We start from the raw sequence: 18,453 nt of genomic DNA, 5'->3' as shown, positions 1-18,453 counted from the left end.
AAATTACTAAATAAGCAAATGCCGTTACAGTCCATGAAACATAGGAAGTATAAGTATGAAAAGAAAACAGTAAATCAGAAAGCTGCGCACGTAAAGCCAATTGGCTGCGTGCCATTATCTGCTGCTGGCTGCACTTCACTGCATGCACAAGGATTTCCATCAGTCCAACGTAACGGAATTTTGTGTCGCGCCTGGTCTTTTTGCAAGAGAGGTAAGGTTAACCATATTATTTGATCTTCTGATCATATAATTTCTATCTTCTAATCATATTATTTCTACTATTTGCATTGTGTAATGTTTAGGTAGTCCTAATGTGTCATTACGTCTTATAATAACTATGTCAAGTTCATCTGTAAGACATAGTGCTAGCTAGCACATTAGCGCTACATTTTAGATGATTGTAGCAAAAATACAGGCGGATATTTTTTAACCTTGTTTGTTGCGTCAGGCAGTTTAATAGCATTCTGGATAGACTAGCACTATCTTGTCCTGTAATATACTAAGTAACTTTAAAAACGCACAATGGAATTCAACACGATATCACTTTAGATCCATGCATATATTTGAAATTTATGATATTGTATGTAATGCACACACATCTTGAAACATCGATAAAGGACATTTATTGTCAAACTCAAGAATTAATTCACAATAAAAAAATTCAAAGTGACAGTCGGTCCATGTTCGGACCGTCATGCTGGAGATTCTGGGTCTGTGTCGTCCAGGGGTCTCAGCAGCAGTGACTGAGGGTGTCAGGAATCTGTCACGGAGGTGAGCTAGCCTGATGTGCTGATCCTGAACTGGCGTCGTGACTCGAGGCTGACCAGGGCGTGGACGATCCCTGGTGCTCCCTGTCTGTCTGTAACGCTGACTCAAACGGGAAATGGTCGAATGATGAACACCGAAGTGCCGGGCGACCTCTGTCTGTGTACTTCCGGCACGCAACATCCCGATGGCCTGTTCACGTTGATTTTGGCTTAGGCGTGGCATCTTCAATAATGACAATTTTCCCATCATTTCCCCCGGGTATTTATAGGCAAGATTGTGTGTGTACAGTGTATGCAAAATTTGTTTGAAAATGAAAGCCTGTCCATGTCATTGACTACCCGAGTCATATTGTACGTTATTGAGTACAACTCCCTTAAATTCTGATTTGAGCACAGATTTGGAACTTATTCGGGCGGAACGAAGTTATTTTTCCATTGTGATATATTTATTTTCTTCTTGAGATAAACTCAGCACGAATTCAGCAAGTTTTATCAATGTGCGTTTTAAAGTTACTTAGTGTATTTTAGTAGCAGCCTATATCCAACTCTACCCCCTTTCCAAAGTGTAGCCTGATGCTAACGTTAGGTTAGGACTTGAGCTAGTTTGAGGCTAGCAGCTTGTTGACGTCCGAACAGTAACAGCCTTGAAAAGGCGGCATCCGCCAAAAGGCGCGCCGTTTGCATCCATGTTACCATACTATAAACTTTTATGCTGTTCTGCTTTTACTGTAGGGGAAAGGTCAGTTCTCTATGTACGCTACCATTTATTTATACTTTACCCAAACTATCAGTAAACCCATTACTTAATATACAAGGTTGCAAGATCTCCGTATTTGCAGCAGGAGTCTGTATATTCTGTCAGACCGGCATTTCTGATTCTGACGCAGCTACAACACATTCCTTGTTACATTGTCACATTTTACAGATCAACGTTATCCTGTTAACATGTGTCTGTGAGCTTTTCATAGGGTAATGTGATGTGGGAACACTTTAGTATCTTTCCAATGCAACATTACTCTTTCTGAGAATGTACAAATGAACACGATACTGCCATCATATTTCCAGATGCTTCTTACGTCGACCCTTTGGGGCCACAAACGGAAAGACCGAAGACTGCAGCAAAGAAACGTGCAGAGGAAGATGAGTTTGCAGACGAAGAGTTGGGGGATGACCTATTGCCAGAATGATGGGCTGTTTGTGTGCTGCGCTGTCATCGCATGCATTTATTAAAAAGAGTTTTCCTGTAGTAAGCATAATGTAAATAGGTGAACGTTGTCATACATTTGTATTTATCCAGGTTCTTAAAGAACATAGGCTTATTCATGGTCACTGAACACACTGGTGGATAGACATATGCATATGGATGTTGTATAGAGGGGGCTGCAAAAGTAGGTATACAGTAATGAAAAACAAAACGTTCACACCTAAAATGCTATTTTATTGATTCTACAAACATCTCATCTCATCTCCTCTAGCCACTTTATCCTTCTACAGGGTCGCAGGCAAGCTGGAGCCTATCCCAGCTGACTACGGGCGAAAGGCGGGGTACACCCTGGACAAGTCGCCAGGTCATCACAGGGCTGACACAGACACAGACAACCATTCACACTCACATTCACACCTACAGTCAATTTAGAGTCACCAGTTAACGTAACCTGCATGTCTTTGGACTGTGGGGGAAACCGGAGCACCCGGAGGAAACCCACGCGGACACGGGGAGAACATGCAAACTCCGCACAGAAAGGCCATCGCCGGCCCCGGGGCTCGAACCCAGGACCTTCTTGCTGTGAGGCGACAGCGCTAACCACTACACCACCGTGCCGCCCTTCTACAAACATATCAATAGTAAACATATTAATCCCTCAAATGTTCAAACTGTTTGGCCCCTGGCATTCACACACTCCACTAGTCAAGTGTGGACGCCTATGCACACTCTGGCACAAAGGTCTTTATCAGCATCAATTTCCTGGCAAGCCTCCTGTATGAACTGAATCATGGCATCAACAGAACATGGCTTGCTTGCGAAAACCCTATCTTTTAATGAATTCTAGTATTAAATACTATTGTAATACTGGAATAATTCTTACTGTATACCTACTTTTGCAGCTCCCTGTATAAAATGTCAAGTTTATTTGTATAGTGCTTTTAACACATATTGTCGCAAAGCAGCTTTACAGAATTTGAATGACTTAGAACATGAACGAATCTATCCCCAATGAAGAAGAAGCCTTTATTTGTCACATGCACACTCAAGCACAGTGAAATTCATCCTCTGCATTTAACCCATCTGAAGCAGTGAACAAACGCACCAACCCAGAGCAGTGGGCAGCCATACTACAGCGCCCGAGGAGCAGCTAAGGGTTAGGCACCTTGCTCAAGGGCACTTCAGCCCAAGGCTGCCCCATGTTAACCTAATTGCATGTCTTTGAACTGTGGGGGAAACCCACGCAGACACGGGGAGAAAACAAACTCCACACAGAAAGGCCCTCGTCGGCCACTGGGCTCGAACCCAGAACTTTCTTGCTGTGAGGCAAGCATGGGCGTCGCCACCATTGAATGTGAAGGGGACGTGTCCCCCTCACATTTCATAATTCTTCATTTGGACCCCTCCACATTTAACATAAAATACATATTAGTTCACCCAGCGCCGTTTCTATTGCTTCGTGAAAGAATCCATTCCACTTGATCGATAAGAGAATACACAGACCACTGAAAATCCACTCTGTGTTTTCTGGGCGTTACCTACAATAACTCACTGCACACGAGTGAAGTGAATCTCAGCGCGAGCAGAGAAATGTTAGTGCAACTGCTCGAAAGTGGAGGAGGTAACATCATCCCCATTGCCACCTCACAATGTCTAGCTTTTGCTAAAACCTTATTCTTTTGCTATATGCCCTCAAAATTAACCCTAGGCCACGTTAAATTAAATGTCCAACTAAACAATGAAATAAGCTTAACCTAATGGGGTATTCTTGGTTGATGATGAATTGTTTGCAGTATTTGCTCCTCCCCAGACACAATGGACATAAGGACATTCTTTACAAAGAAGCGGAAAGTCAGTCAAAATTCCCCCACAGGACAGGGTTTTTTTTGTCCCAATGGAAATGTTAATGCAGTTAGCTGGTTAGTCAATGTTAGATGTATCAGCTAGCTTAATGTTCACTATCATTTAATTCAAACCCAGTAGGCCGACCTTACTGTAATGCCAAGAATGAGGTCAAGTCTGCTCTGATGATATTTATTGATTCCCTGTTGTGATTTGAAGATCTTGTTTTGTCTGGTCTTTGGCAGTTTTCTGGAAAGTAACATGGGAAATCAGTGCATGGGGAAGGAATAGTAGAAAGGAAAGCAATGGAGAGAGATGGATGTTATTCCAGGTGGATTGTGAAGGAAAGGGGAATAAAAGTTATGAAGTGGTAGAAGTTGTGGTGGCACCCATGTAAGAAGGAGTTATATCTATAAATCTATTTGTTATACTAATCTGTAAATGTTACTGTAGTACCACCATTGCATGTAGGTTGACAAAACTCCACTTGTTCATTGTGTGAAGTTCTCTTTTGTGTCATTGCTTGACACTGTAATTTTGTGTGAAAAAAGTAAAATGCACCCACTAAAGTCACTATTGGTGGTTAACAAAATTGCACCTGTTCATTGTGAAGTTATTTTTTATGTGTCACCGTTGCTTGACACAGTGTGATTTTGTGTTATGAAGTTTGCATGATGCCATGTCATGCCTGTTCATTGTGTGAAATTATGAATATTCTTATTTTTAAACATACAGTTGAGTGTCACTATTGCTTGGCACAGTGGCATGTTGTGTTACATCTAAAACTAAATAAAAAAGGAAACACAAAATAAAAAGTAAAATGCACCCATAAAGTCATTCTCTAGCCGCTTTATCCTGTTCTACAGGGTCGCAGGCAAGTCACTGTTGATGATAAATTGTGTCACATTCATCTCATTGGGCGGCACGGTGGTGTAGTGGTTAGTGCTGTCGCCTCACAGCAAGAAGGTCCGGATTCAAGCCCCATGGCCGGCGAGGGCCTTTCTGTGTGGAGTTTGCATGTTCTCCCCGTGGCCGTGTGGGTTTCCTCCGGGTGCTCCGGTTTCCCCCACAGTCCAAAGACATGCAGGTTAGGTTAACTGGTGACTCTAAATTGACCGTAGGTGTGAATGTGAGTGCGAATGGTTGTCTGTGTCTATGTGTCAGCCCTGTGATGACCTGGCGACTTGTCCAGGGTGTACCCCGCCTTTCACCCGTAGTCAGCTGGGATAGGCTCCAGCTTGCCTGTGACCCTGTAGAACAGGATAAAGCAGCTAGAGATAATGAGATGAGATTCATTTCATTATCTTAGGCAGAGCAATGGGTTTAAAAACAGGCTGATGAATATATGGACTAGTTGAATGAGGACTTATTGTTGAGTCTCGAAAATAGTCATTGAATTAAGTGACTTTTGAAGGTAAAATTACGTGTTTAACAACCTGTTAAAAATACACCAGAATGCAGGAAATGGCATCTAATTAATTAAAAATTTTCTGGGGGTGGACCCCCCCACACACACACATTAAACATGCTTCTGACGCCCCTGGAGGCAACAGTGCTAACCACTACACCACCAAGCCTGTGGCGACGGTGGCAAGGAAAAACTTCAGACGACATGAGGAAGAAACCTCGAGAGGAACCAGACTCAAAAGGGAACCCATCCTCATTTAGGCAACAACAGACAACATGACTATAACATTAACAGTTTTAACATGAAGTCAGTTTCGTTGACGTGTGAATCTTATTTTCATAAAATTACTACCTGGAGACAATACTTCGTTACATTCAGAAGATTAACATTTTTGCACTGTTTTGTTTCTCATCTCATTATCTGTAGCCACTTTATCCTGTTCTACAGGGTCGCAGGCAAGCTGGAGCCTATCCCAGCTGACTACGGGCGAAAGGCGGGGTACACCCTGGACAAGTCGCCAGGTCATCACAGGGCTGACACATAGACACAGACAACCATTCACACTCACATTCACACCTACGGTCAATTTAGAGTCACCAGTTAACCTAACCTGCATGTCTTTGGACTGTGGGGGAAACCGGAGCACCCGGAGGAAACCCACGCGGACACGGGGAGAACATGCAAACTCCACACAGAAAGGCCCTCGCCAGCCCCGGGGCTCGAACCCGGACCTTCTTGCTGTGAGGCGACAGCGCTAACCACTACACCACCACCGTGCCGCCCACTGTTTTGTTTAAGATTAAAAAAAGATTGAACTTGGAAAAACAAACAAAACATCACAACGCCATTTCTCAACTCAGTAGACAGTAAGCATCCCAGTGTGAGTCTCCGACCTTTTCTCAATGTTCACTGTAGGAACTTGGCAGTGAGGAACCTGCTGACGCAACTGACACAGACTGACGGCAGTCTGGAAGTTTTCACACAGAGATATGAGCATTTGGAAAACTGGAGCCTTACTACAGTGATTTGTCAAATAAAAGAATAATCTCACACTATTTCTGAACGAGACGAGCATCATAGTAGGCTATGTGAGAACAAACATAACCAGAACAAGACAAGCGGCTGGAAGAAGCAGTAGTTACGCAACGCCTAAGCAAGAAAATAGGAACATCAATCAAACTTGGAGTGGAGTGGAGTGGAGTGTGTGCTGAGCGGAACCATGCAGGGAGGGGATGTTGTCGTGGCCCTGCTGCTGCTGCTGGCTGTGGTGAGCTGTGCGGCGCGGGGAGGGAAGGGGAACCGGAGAGTGTGCGCGGATCTTCCCGAGGAGATCCTGGAGCAGAGGTTCGGTCGCCTCTCCGTCGGAGTGCTCAGCGCGTTCCATCACACACTCCAACTCTCAGCAGAGCCTCACAACTTGAGCTGCCCATCAGCAGGTCTACTGCAGCCCGACAAGAGACCGAGCATTCCGGTCAACCTGCGGAGTCTTTCACCCTGGGCGTACAGGTAGCGTAGCGTGCGGTCACTCTCACACACTGCTGCTTTCACTGAGACATTAATGAGCGAGCCATGTTTCTTCCTCTGAATCCAGGTTGAGCCGCGACCCCACGCGCTATCCCCGCTTCATCCCGGAAGCGTACTGCCTGTGTAAGGGCTGTCTGACGGGGCCGGGCCGTGAGGAGAGTCAGGAGTACCGCAGTGTTCCGGTGTTTGTGCCCACCGCAGTGCTGCGCCGCTCGGCCGCGTGTGCCGGAGGCCGCCGCTCCTACACCGAGAGCTACGAGTCCATCGCCGTGGGCTGCACGTGCGTACCTGCGCTCAAGCCCGAGAAGAGCACGCGCAGAGCCGCGCACAAGCGAAAAACAAATCACAAACTAAAGCACAGCGGCGCCGTTTAAATCTCACAGGCAAAGCTTTCACATTTATTTCCCATTTTAAACTTTATACGTTTAAAAAAAAAACTCTGTAATTTTCTTCTGGTCCCAAGAATTAGTACTGTTAATAATAATTAAAATAAGTTATCGCGGTGAATTTCTGCTCCGCGATTTTCGTGACCACTCGGCGCGTGACGTCATTTAAGCCAAAGTCCACTTCCGTTTACTGACATTGCCGTTCGGCTTGAGTGCAGACGCGTTCAGGAATTTCCAAAGAAAAACCCCAGGCCTTAAAATGCATCTCACGGGTAAATTCAGGAGCAAGATCAATGTAATTCTCCTATTTTATATTAAACTTTGGTCAAATATCTGTCACATTTTGTGCAAATTTTTTTACGTTGTGCAATACCAAAAAAATTCAGTTGAAATCGAGCCATTTGAGGTGAATTGGTCCACTTCTGAAAAAACTTGGCATTTGGATTTCCCGGCAAACATTGATTTTCGTGACGTCATCTGCGGGACGCCCCCCTCTGAACCCTACGTCAGCGCTGGTTTGTTTATGAGAAAACGACCTGGTGGTTTTCTGCAAATTTCTTCAACGTTATCGTGTAATTATTAAAATGGTTAACAGATGTATCGTAGGAGGGTGTTGCAATACCAATCATGGTGGGATTAGTACTCATCGTTTCCCAAAAGACCGGACAATGAGAGAGAAATGGGAGCGCTTGGTCTACACAGGCTGTGCACTGAGACTGCGCAAAGCTCGCGCAGCCTGCTGGCGCTTCCGCAAGTAACGTCACGAATCTGGCTCCAGACTCCCTTGGGATTTTTCCAGACGCGTTATTTTATTTTTTTCTGCTGTAGACAGATGGCCTTGTGCAAAATTACCCTTCTGGATGAGTGTGTAAAGGGACATAATTTTATTTATATATATAAACCCGAAATTGGTCCAGAATATGCACTTTAATGTTGTGCAGTGAACTGTAACAACGGGACCGGTTCAGGAAGAAGTTTTTACCTTTTTCCGAGGGAGGAGAAGAGGATTGAGTGGATTGGCTTTTTCCGAAAAAGGAGAAGAGGCGGAGCGAGAGGGTTGGCTTTTTCCGAAAAAGGAGAAGAGGCGGAGCAAGTGGGTTGTGCGTGTGAAGCCAGAGGATTGGTCGCCGGGTAAATACGCCACTCTGTGCTCTGATCACTTTTTAAAGAATCCCCATCTCCTGGAGAGTTTAGGTGTCAGTGTCGGACAGAGAAGGCTCAAACCTGACGCTGTTCTGACAAAATTCGAACACAAAATCAAGCAGAAGCGGACCAGCAACGCTCAAGCAAAAAGGAGAAGATTGGAGGAAAATATTTTTACCTTTGCTTGCAATTGACAGGTCAAGAATCCTGAGGGATCCTGTACAATCATTGTGGAAATGAGACAAAGGGATATTTCCTCGCTTAGAGTCGGCTATAAATAGTATAATGCCGCGGATCGCAGGCTAACGTGGCCTACCAGCGCACTGTCAAGTAATCGTTACCTATATCCATTAGGGAGGGCGGTTTAATTATTCTTCAAAAGGGCTCTTATTTAGTATTACTTTGAAAGTAGGAATTTATCATAACTACCAGGATAAATAGTTTGGGCGCGAGTCTTGTTGAGGTACAGGGTCACTGTGATCAGAGTCGGTCAAGTCGCTGTCCGATTCCAAGGCTGCACGGTCAAACCAGTGAGCCATATTCACTAATTGCTTCGCAACGGCCATAGGTTCATATATGTATGGTTTCACCTCTCGATATTCAATTTGGAGAGTTCCTACTTCAAAATTGCTATCGCTTTCAGACATTTTACACAACCTCTCATGACCAAAGTCCATACATGTGTGCTTGGTTCACAAGTAAACACAGAGCTGCTCCCAGTCTGTTTGGCTTAAATGACGTCACGACGACTGCCCCCTGGCGGTGAAAGTGCGCATAAGTGAGATGTAAACAAACCTTCGGAACTTGGGCAAAACAGTATATTTTAACCGTTTTATTCCATTTTAGGGTGCAAATTAGACACCAGAAAGATTGAATTCACTTTTTGGGTCGTTCTTCTAGAAAATAAAGTTGATATTCTACGTTTCACCTCCAACCCTTGCCTATGACCTTTAAACAAAAATCACATGCTGCTCAAAGTGCACCAAGTTTTGTTTTGGTTTTTTTTAAACAAAAGTTTTGTATTTGATGGAACCTGGTGTGGTATTATGGAGTCAGGTTATTAAAACAGTTAGCATGATTGATAATGTTGCTGAAAGAATTATCTGACTGCACTGTACAGGTATGACTGTAGGCTTACCTTGCATGTTCTTTATGAGAAATACTTTGTGTACAATGTGCATGCATATCATTAAGCTGTTTTTATATTTATTCATTCAAAGTGCAATTGTTATGAATGTCGCATGTTTTGAACAAACACTGAGGATAATTTGATTCTAATTAAAAAAAAAGACAGGATGAAAATGCACAAGTTTTTACTATACAGCAATGCTATATTTGCCAAATTAAAATTCATAAAGCAGCAGCACGGTGGTGTAGTGGTTAGCGCTGTCGCCTCACAGCAAGAAGGTCCAGGGTTCAAGCCCAGCAGCCGGTGAGGGCCTTTCTGTGTGGAGTTTGCATGTTCTCCCCGTGTCCGCGTGGGTTATCCTCCGGGTGCTCCGGTTTCCCCCACAGTCCAAAGACATGCAGGTTAGGTTAACTGGTGACTCTAAGGCCAAGTTTACATTAGACCGTATCTGTCTCGTTTTCTTCGCGGATGCACTGTCCGTTTACATTAAACCGCCTGGAAACGCCGGGAAACGGGAATCCGCCAGAGTCCACATATTCAATCCAGATCGTGTCTGGTCTGGTGCTGTGTAAACATTGAGATACGCGGATACGCTGTGCTGAGCTCTAGCTGGCGTCGTCATTGGACAACATCACTGTGACATCCACCTTCCTGATTCGCTGGCGTTGGTCATGTGACGCGACTGCTGAAAAACGGCGCGGACTTCCGCCTTGTATCACCTTTCATTAAAGAGTATAAAAGTATGAAAATACTGCAAATACTGATGCAAATACTACCCATTGTGTAGTTATGATTGTCTTTAGGCTTGCCATCCTTCCACTTGCAAGTAGTAAGTGATATGCGCTGGGATCACACACACAGCGGCTCAGTCCCGAATCGTGGCTCGTGCACTTCACTCGCGTGCTCTGTGAGCTGCGCAGGGCTGGAGTGCGCACCCTCCAGAGGGCACTCGCTGTTCAGGGCGGAGTGATTTGGAGCGCAGGATGCCTGTGGAGCCGAGCGTATCCGTGTATTGGTGGTGTTGTGTGCATGCAAATCGTGTATTGGTGTTGCTGTGTGCACGATAATCGTTTTAAAAACGTTAATCTGATGATCCGCTGATACGGTCTAATGTAAACATGGGCTAAATTGACCGTGAGTGTGAATGGCTGTCTGTGTATGTGTCAGCCCTGTGACTTGTCCAGGGTGTACCCCACCTCTCACTCAGTCAGCTGGGATAGGCTCCAGCTTGTCTGCGACCCTGCAGGACAGGATAAGCGGCTACAGATAATGGATGGAAATTCACAAAGCCAACATGCTATTATTCATAATATATACAATTTATGTTAATCATGATTTAAAAAAAAAAGCCTGTCAAACATTAAAATATCAAACCCACCCAGGTATGATCATCCAGACAAAATGACCCTAAACAAATGGACAGAGTTGTCGGAGCTCTCAACAGTCCAGAATAAGCTTTAAGGTCCCCAGTCCAAACCTAGAGGAGACCTGACCCATAGTTGACATAGCACCTGAATTCATTGGCAAGGTTGTGATTATGTTTGGGTAGATAACTGCACAGCTGCACATCCATGAGTCTTCCTGCATGGTCTTCCATAATAGCCCCTGAAATTACAATGAAAATGTCATAAACAAGACCAAAAATGCTACGTTATGAGTTCCTCTTAGAAATTTAAGTACTGTAATTTGGGAGGGAGATTTTATTGTGCCTTCTTTGGATTCTGCTCCACTAACCTGTGCACAGCAGGATTTTACTCTTGGTGAGGTATTTTACTGTGAGTGCCACCTTACTCAGGCACTCCTCAGATAGGTATGGAGGGTCTGCAATGACGATGTCAAAGCTCTGTGGTAGGACATCTTCAGGCAAACACAACGGGTTATTGTAGTCATAGAAGATGAACTCATCACCATATGCAGCGAATCGTCGGTCAAACTCGAGCAGCACGGCTGACGCACAGTGTGACCCATCCATGTTCTCCGATTCCATCTGCTTCAGTTTCTGGTAGACACTCGGTGCACTGATGCATGCTATTCTAAAGGCCACGGAAAACATAACTGAGACATTAATCAGTACAACTGCATAACTCTAGTCTGAATGTCGCAAAGCAAACTGGTTTATTATAAACTCACTGCCTGCCAGAGCCATATATTTTACACTTTAACTAACAGGTGTAGTAAATTAAAATGAACTAACCTCCCCTGGTTTCCTGCTTGCTGTATGGCTTCTTTAGCCAGCCGTGTCGCCGTCTCATCACTGTACCAGAACTGGCTCATCCCCTGGTTACAGACAGAACATCAAAACAAAAGCCACTTTAATTAACACTGGTGTACCATTTTATACTTTTCCTGATGTTAAAACTGTAATACAAATCATGACTGGGCGGCACGGTGGTGTAGTGGTTAGCGCTGTCGCCTCACAGCAAGAAGGTCCTGGGTTCGAGCCCCGGGGCCGGCGAGGGCCTTTCTGTGTGGAGTTTGCATGTTCTCCCCGTGTCCGCGTGGGTTTCCTCCGGGTGCTCCGGTTTCCCCCACAGTCCAAAGACATGCAGGTTAGGTTAACTGGTGACTCTAAATTGACCGTAGGTGTGAATGTGAGTGTGAATGGTTGTCTGTGTCTATGTGTCAGCCCTGTGATGACCTGGCGACTTGTCCAGGGTGTACCCCGCCTTTCGCCCGTAGTCAGCTGGGATAGGCTCCAGCTTGCCTGCGACCCTGTAGAAGGATAAAGCGGCTAGAGATAATGAGATGAGATGAGACAAATCATGACCCAAAATAGAACTGTGCACTTTGGAACTGTATTTTTTTTCCTTAATTTATAATGTATTATTTTTACTATAAACACCTTTATTGCTGGGTTTCACGTGACGTCACATCCGCCTCATTATTCAAAACTTTAGCTGGTGGTCTACCAAAACACTGTTAATAAAGCGTTTGTACAGAGAAGGTGCGTTACTTGCATGAAAAATCCCTTACGCTTGTGTTGTTTTAGGTTGTTCGAATCGATCAAACCATGAAACTGATAAAAGTTTCTTCAAGGTTCCCCATGAACTAATAAAAAAGGGTGAACGAACACAGGATTTCACAAAAAGACGTGGAGAAAGGTGGCTTTTGAACCTCTCACTGAAATCGAAGGGAGCCGAGTCAAAGCATGCTCAAGTTTACAATGATCACTTGGTGAAAGGTTTGTATCTCAGTGTTTTCCAAGTACTTTTCTTGCTACGTGTCGTTATTTTACGGTATGTTTTTTTAGTCACGAAGCGCTAAAGTCCCCAGCTGTTTCTTTGTTTACTCCTCACTCCTAACAAAGTCCATATGCATGAAGGTCATGACAAAATTCTTCCCCAGCCATACAGTTACAATGCACTGTGATCACTTCTCCGTCTTGTTTAACTAAGATCCGGGTCTTTAAAGGGGTTTCTGATGATCTTTGTGAATGATTTACCTGAGAGGTAAGAGCAAACACAAGTGAGAGTCAAGAGAACTGTTTGTTTACACTTCAACTTGCAGCGCTTCATTGTAAAGACACGAACGAAAAGCTTTAAAAAAATACTTACACAGGCAAAAACAATACAGGATTCATTCGGCAGCGACTTGATCCCGAGGTCCTTTACCCGGCCACATACAAAAAAAGCTGTAAGCCTCCATACTCTTCCACGCTTTTATCTGTTTAGCGGTGTAGGACGTTTGCAACACCAGATGAGTTCCCCGACGTCTCGAACTAACTGAAGGGTAGTTTTCCAGATTGTATGACAAATCCTTCTTTCCCAGACTGTAGGGGTCGATTCCATTGCACATAGCAATCTCCTGAATATAGCTAAAGCGAGCAGTGGCTTCTAGATTACGAGCGTACTCTAATGGCCCTTTTCCACTACCCTTTTTCAGCTCACTTCAGCCCGACACGGCTCGCGTTTCGACTACCAAAGAACAGCATGACTCGGCCCGCTTCAGCCCTGCTTAGCCCCTAAAACTCGCACCGTTTGAGTGGGGCTGAAGTGAGCCAAAACGAGCCGAGTGAGGCTGGGGGCGTGAGCAGACACTCCCCTGTGCACTGATTGGTGAGGAGGAGTGTCCTCACATGCCCACACACGCCCCGCGAGCACGCTGGGATCTGTAAACACCGTAAACCCGGAAGAATAATAATTATGAATTACGAGAATTTCTGAAGCCTTATGCGCCTCGCCTCATCTATACGCTCTTGCCAGTATCTGTTGGCATTGTCGGTGACAACAAGCCACAGCACCAAGACCAGCAACACTAACGACTCCATGTTTGTTTACTATTCGGGTCGTGAGACTACCGCTTAAAAGCTCACTGATGTCACTGTTTGCGCTGCTTAACGACATCACGTGACGTCCACCCACTTTCGCTAACTCCACCCAATGTGTCCACCCACTTCCAGCCAGCACGGTTCAGCGCGGTTGTAGTCGAAATGCAACTCCAACAGCCCCACTCAGCTTGACTCAGCCCAACTCAGCCGCGTTTGTAGTGGAAAAGCGGCATAAGGGTGTTTTCACACTTGGTCCCTTTCAGCCATCTAACCGAACTCAGATCGATGACTCAGCATTTTTTGCGCATATGTGAACACTCCAACCGTACCCAGACCCCTTTAAAGCGAACCAAACTGAGACCACCTCAGGAGGTGGTCTCAGTACGGTTCACTAAAAATCGACGGTACGGTTCACCTAATCTGCGCATTGTGAACAAAAAGCATACCGGGTTCACTTCGCCTTTTTCACTGTAGTTTAACCTTCTTCGTTTGCCGTAGTTGGTCACGTGACTGTAGCAGGGAAACTCAACTTCCTTTTGGAACTTACCACAGCCGCTGGAATAAATTTATTTTCCTTAATCCGCACTATTTTGATCAAAGAATACAGCAGGGCAAGCATGGCAGCAGACATTTTGATTCAAGAGAAAATTACCCAGAATTCCGTGCACTGGGGGTCTGAGGGCTCTAGAGGACCTGGTGTGAACAGAAAGAGGACTGAGGCCCCATCAAAGCTTAACTGGACCAGAAAGAGAACCCAGTCCTCTTTGTAATAAATTCACAGTGTGAACACAAAAAGAACCGAGTTCTTTTTCTGTTGGTCCACTTTTTGGTCCACTTAAAGAGGACTGAGTCTGGTTCCTTTAAAGGCGACCAGGTGTGAAAACACCCTAAGTTATTGCTAGTTGTTTGCACTACAGCAGCCGTTTAGACCACCAGCTATTTCACTTTCAGTAAAACTGCTAAGAAAAGTCACGTGACTGAAACCCAGCAATACCACAGTGACTCAATTCTGATTGGTCAGAAAGCGTTGATTCATTCCTTGCAGCTTTGACAGTTTTGGCTGCAAGGTTTATACTGATGTGCTCATCAGTTCTATATTAAGAACTTGCACAGGGTCTTCAAAGGCGAACACACCACATGGACATTTATTGTTGATAATGATGAAGTTTTCTGTGAGGAGACATTTAATTAGTATTTTTGGAAGGTACCGCAGGTGTAAGCACTTCGTTAGTCTTAATATGAAAACAGAAAAAAGGAGAAGCTGGTGAGGGAATGGCTGTTTTTAAGTCAAGTGTACCAGGGCGTCTTTTGCTTACATTCCGCAACATTAAATGCAACTCTCAATGAATTAAAAACAAAAAAAAACAAAAACAGGTCATTCAAAAAATGTTTAATAGTTTGCAAATTGCTGGTAATTATAAATAAAACACTTTGTGGTGGCAACCACTCAGTCATTGATTATTTAAATACTATTGGCTGGATTTATTTTTGTGTGTGTGTGTGTGTGTATATATATATATATATATATATATATATATTCCATTCAGCTAGCATGATATTGAATGAAGGAGTCGAAGACGATTTCATGCTCGCTGAATGGAATACATCTGATATACCACAAAAAAGCTAGCCAATATTATTATTATACATACACGCTCTCTTTTCCAGTTTCTCGATGTCTGTTGGTACGTTTTTCTCTTGTAAACAGAGGGGAACTGTCAGGGCCTATTAGGCCTTCAGAGAAGGCCCAAACATATCAGCATTTTAAATGTTATATTTAATTTTTCATTCTTTAATTGCCTTCATAATTTCATTATAATTATTCTCTTCCAATTCTAATTTGTCCTCATTTTCTATCAAACTTGCTTCAGAAACAAAAGGGTTACTGTCCTGAAAACATTAAAAAAAAAAAGTTAGCCAATGAGATTTTATAGTGGGAGGGATCAAAATTTATCACCCTAGGCCTTTCAAAGGCCAACGCAAGCTTAAAGGAGATGCGCAGAACCATGGCCTCACTTTTTGTTTATAAATGCCTTGAGACTTCAAGAATGGCATAGGAATACTTTTAAGCGTTAACAATAAATCTAATATAGTAATTTTTATGATTAAAGTGATTCATATAGGTAGCAGTCTGAGTGAATGACCTTGACATCTGTGACATCACCACGGGAAGGCTATCGGTCTCATCGCCATTTCCGCTATACTAAAACGCAGAGCTGACTGCAACTTCAATTCTCCATTTTGAGCTAATTTATCGCCATGCCACATAGATGTGTTGCTGGCTGATGCAGCAACACAACAGAAGGTGGATTTACGTTGCATTCATGGCCTAAGAATGTTCAAACTGCAAAGATTTGGACACGTTTTGCAAGAAGTTCACAGGTACATTGGGCGCCTATGAAGTGGTCCCTCCTCTGCTCTGGACGTTTTACTGAAGGCTTGTACAAAACTTCTGATCTGCTGAGGAGCGTTGGCTATAAGCCCGTATTGAAAGAGGGTGCAGTGCCAACAATTAAAGGAAAAGAAAACTACAAGAAAAGGAAAGTAAATTCAGTTGCACCAGTTCTCCTGGGGTGTGAGCCGAGGGTTGTTGCTAAAACCCGGGACGGAATGTGATACATTATCGCTTGGGCAGTGACCTCCCCCTGGTTGTTGCTAAAACCGGTGATGTCCCGTCCTAGGTTTTAATAATTGTCTGAGCCGAGCAGTAATGGCGGAGTACTCCGTATGGAGAAAATGGAGAATGAGTGGAGCAGCCGTCTGATTTCTCCACTGGATATGCTTGCCTCAGCAGCAATATCTCGCCCTTACGTGGAAGAAGCGAATAAACAGAGAACTGAAGGAACAACTGAAAGTCAGATTGTTTTAAAACAATCGGGCACAAGGTCAGCCTTCAAGAAGCGAGAACACAGATGGGTAAGCTCCGACTCTCATTTGGATACAAAACAACAAAACTCATTGTTTACCTGCATTTAGATTAATACATGTAACTTGTATTGTGTGTTTTAAGTTACTGGTATAAGATTATTTAATTTGCTTCAGAATGTGATTCTCAGTTCATCTGATTTATTTAATTAGCCTTTTATGTTTTATATCAGTGAAAATGCATGCATGTACATGTATGTTGCATAAGTTATAACACCTATCCTGTTTTAATGAGTCAACCCACAATCAATGAAGTCAAATCAGTCTTAGTTAAGCAAGTCGGTAACGGTATTTCTTACTTTCACCATAAATTTTTATTTATATGACTTTGGTCTATAGCTGTCAAAGGCCTCGGCCTTAAAACCGGTTCCCGCTGTGACGTCACACGCCCAGGGCTGGCTGGCTCAGCGGGGCAGCTCCAATGCCAACTTTGTGGTCGATTTTAACTCTCAAAAATATATTTTTTTTTTATTCCCATTTATGCAGCATACAAGAGGCAAGGATGGAGATACTATCCACTCAGATTTATTTAAAAATAAAGGTTCTGCGTATATCCTTTAACAGCGAGTCAGTGCCGTCAGCGCAGCAGTGAAGTCACCTTCCCGCTGGTGTAGCATTCATCAGTAGTGTTGGCAAATGTTAATAAAGCAGTCAAGCCAGTGCTATCAAAAGCAAGTAGCACAGACTAATGACTGAGAAACTAAGATTTCTGTCTCCAGACTCTTCTTCCACGCACATCCACCACAGTATTTTTCACTCATACTTCAGTATTCATTTCTCTATGCAACTTACTGAGTTACTTTAAAAATCAACACTGACAACTACACACAACGGAGCAACCCGCCACTCTGCCCCTAATCCCTTACAAAATCCTTTTGGCGCGTCTGGCTAAGTTTTACCTGAGCTGAAGTCCCGGCTCTAAAAGTAACAGTTTGCCACTTCTTGTAAATATGCGTGAAGAATATCTAATGAAGTTTTGGTAGCTTTTCAGGTGTTCAACGCGTCTTTCTCTTTCCTGGTGAACAAAGAAATGCTTCTGCGCATGCGCAGCAGAAACTGAATATTCGCGTCAGCTCCGACGTGTGAGGTCATGTTGTCATGACAGCCATACAATATCGTAAACCATATTGAATGCTCATTGTCTAGTGGGTAGAGTAACGTAATACATGTAGGATAAGCGATATGCTAACCAATATTGCATGCGATCAAACCAAAGGAATGAAACCCACTAAAAGGGAATAGAACTTTATTTAAAAACTTCTTTATTATTTAAAACTTATTTATTTAATAGAATTTTATTCCATGGAAAAAAAAGTGTCCTGTATGGAGAATAATTTCCTATAAAGCATACCCCGTGACGTTATATTCCTTACATATACACATTTAACAAACATGGATGTAATTAGATTAGATTTCACCTTATTCATCCCACATCGGGGAATTCACGTGTTACAGTAGCAAGAAAATGTCAAACAGATAAAAAAATAAAACTGAAATAAAAATTAGACAAACGAAGGATTAAATACAGAGGGCTATTTGCATTATCTACTGTGAAAAGTATTTCTTATACTTATTTTTGTAAAAATTTAATTTATTTTTGTGGTAGTTAAAGTTTAAAGTACATGAATTTGCTGATTATTATTACTGTATTCCTAATTCTATTTCAAAATGTTGCTTTCCACATATTATTTTTAATCTTTATTGCCACAATAGAAAGAGCAGGGTGAGAGAGGAGACAGTGGACCAGAGGCCAACAGGGATGATTATGCAGGGTCACAGGTGAGAAGAGAATATAACTAGCTACGTCACTACTACTATTCTTAATTCTATTAATAAATTTTACTTTATAGATTTATAG

General features: G+C 43.4%; 3 protein-coding genes across 10 annotated transcripts in view; 2 read left to right on the top strand and 1 right to left on the bottom strand.

Moving 5' to 3' along the window:
* Positions 1-4,636, top strand: part of ift88 (intraflagellar transport 88 homolog) — a 48,836-nt gene extending 44,200 nt beyond the window's left edge. For all 8 annotated transcript variants that reach the window (XM_060929607.1, XM_060929608.1, XM_060929613.1 and 5 more), the window contains one exon: positions 1,833-4,636. In XM_060929607.1, coding sequence (XP_060785590.1) covers positions 1,833-1,954 — 122 coding nt within the window. In that variant the 3' untranslated portion in view covers positions 1,955-4,636. The remainder of the gene's footprint in view (positions 1-1,832) is intronic.
* Positions 4,637-6,155: 1,519 nt separating this feature from the next.
* il17d (interleukin 17d) lies at positions 6,156-9,680 on the top strand. The gene is made up of 2 exons (XM_060929606.1): positions 6,156-6,727; positions 6,813-9,680. Exons 1-2 carry the CDS (start codon positions 6,441-6,443, stop codon positions 7,117-7,119), a joined length of 594 nt encoding a protein of 197 aa, XP_060785589.1. The 5' UTR covers positions 6,156-6,440; the 3' UTR covers positions 7,120-9,680.
* eef1akmt1 (EEF1A lysine methyltransferase 1) overlaps positions 9,571-18,453 on the bottom strand; it is a 12,337-nt gene continuing 3,454 nt past the window's right edge. Inside the window, exons 2-4 of the mRNA XM_060929605.1 lie at positions 11,598-11,680; positions 11,138-11,436; positions 9,571-11,008 (exon numbers count right to left, since the gene is read on the bottom strand). Coding sequence (XP_060785588.1) covers positions 10,881-11,008; positions 11,138-11,436; positions 11,598-11,680 — 510 coding nt within the window. The 3' untranslated portion in view covers positions 9,571-10,880. The remainder of the gene's footprint in view (positions 11,009-11,137; positions 11,437-11,597; positions 11,681-18,453) is intronic.

The sequence above is a fragment of the Neoarius graeffei genome, chromosome 9 (assembly GCF_027579695.1).
Source record: "Neoarius graeffei isolate fNeoGra1 chromosome 9, fNeoGra1.pri, whole genome shotgun sequence".
NCBI lineage: Eukaryota > Metazoa > Chordata > Actinopteri > Siluriformes > Ariidae > Neoarius > Neoarius graeffei.
The sequence above is the reverse complement of the archived record's forward strand: the minus strand, read 5'-3'. Positions and strand labels throughout refer to the sequence as shown.

Coding starts and splice junctions, on each gene's coding strand:
- il17d (XM_060929606.1), top strand. CDS start 6,441: ATGCAGGGAGGGGATGTTGTCGTGGCCCTGCTGCTGCTGCTGGCTGTG. Junction 6,728..6,812: donor CTTTCACCCTGGGCGTACAG/GTAGCGTAGCGT, acceptor CTCTGAATCCAG/GTTGAGCCGCGACCCCACGC.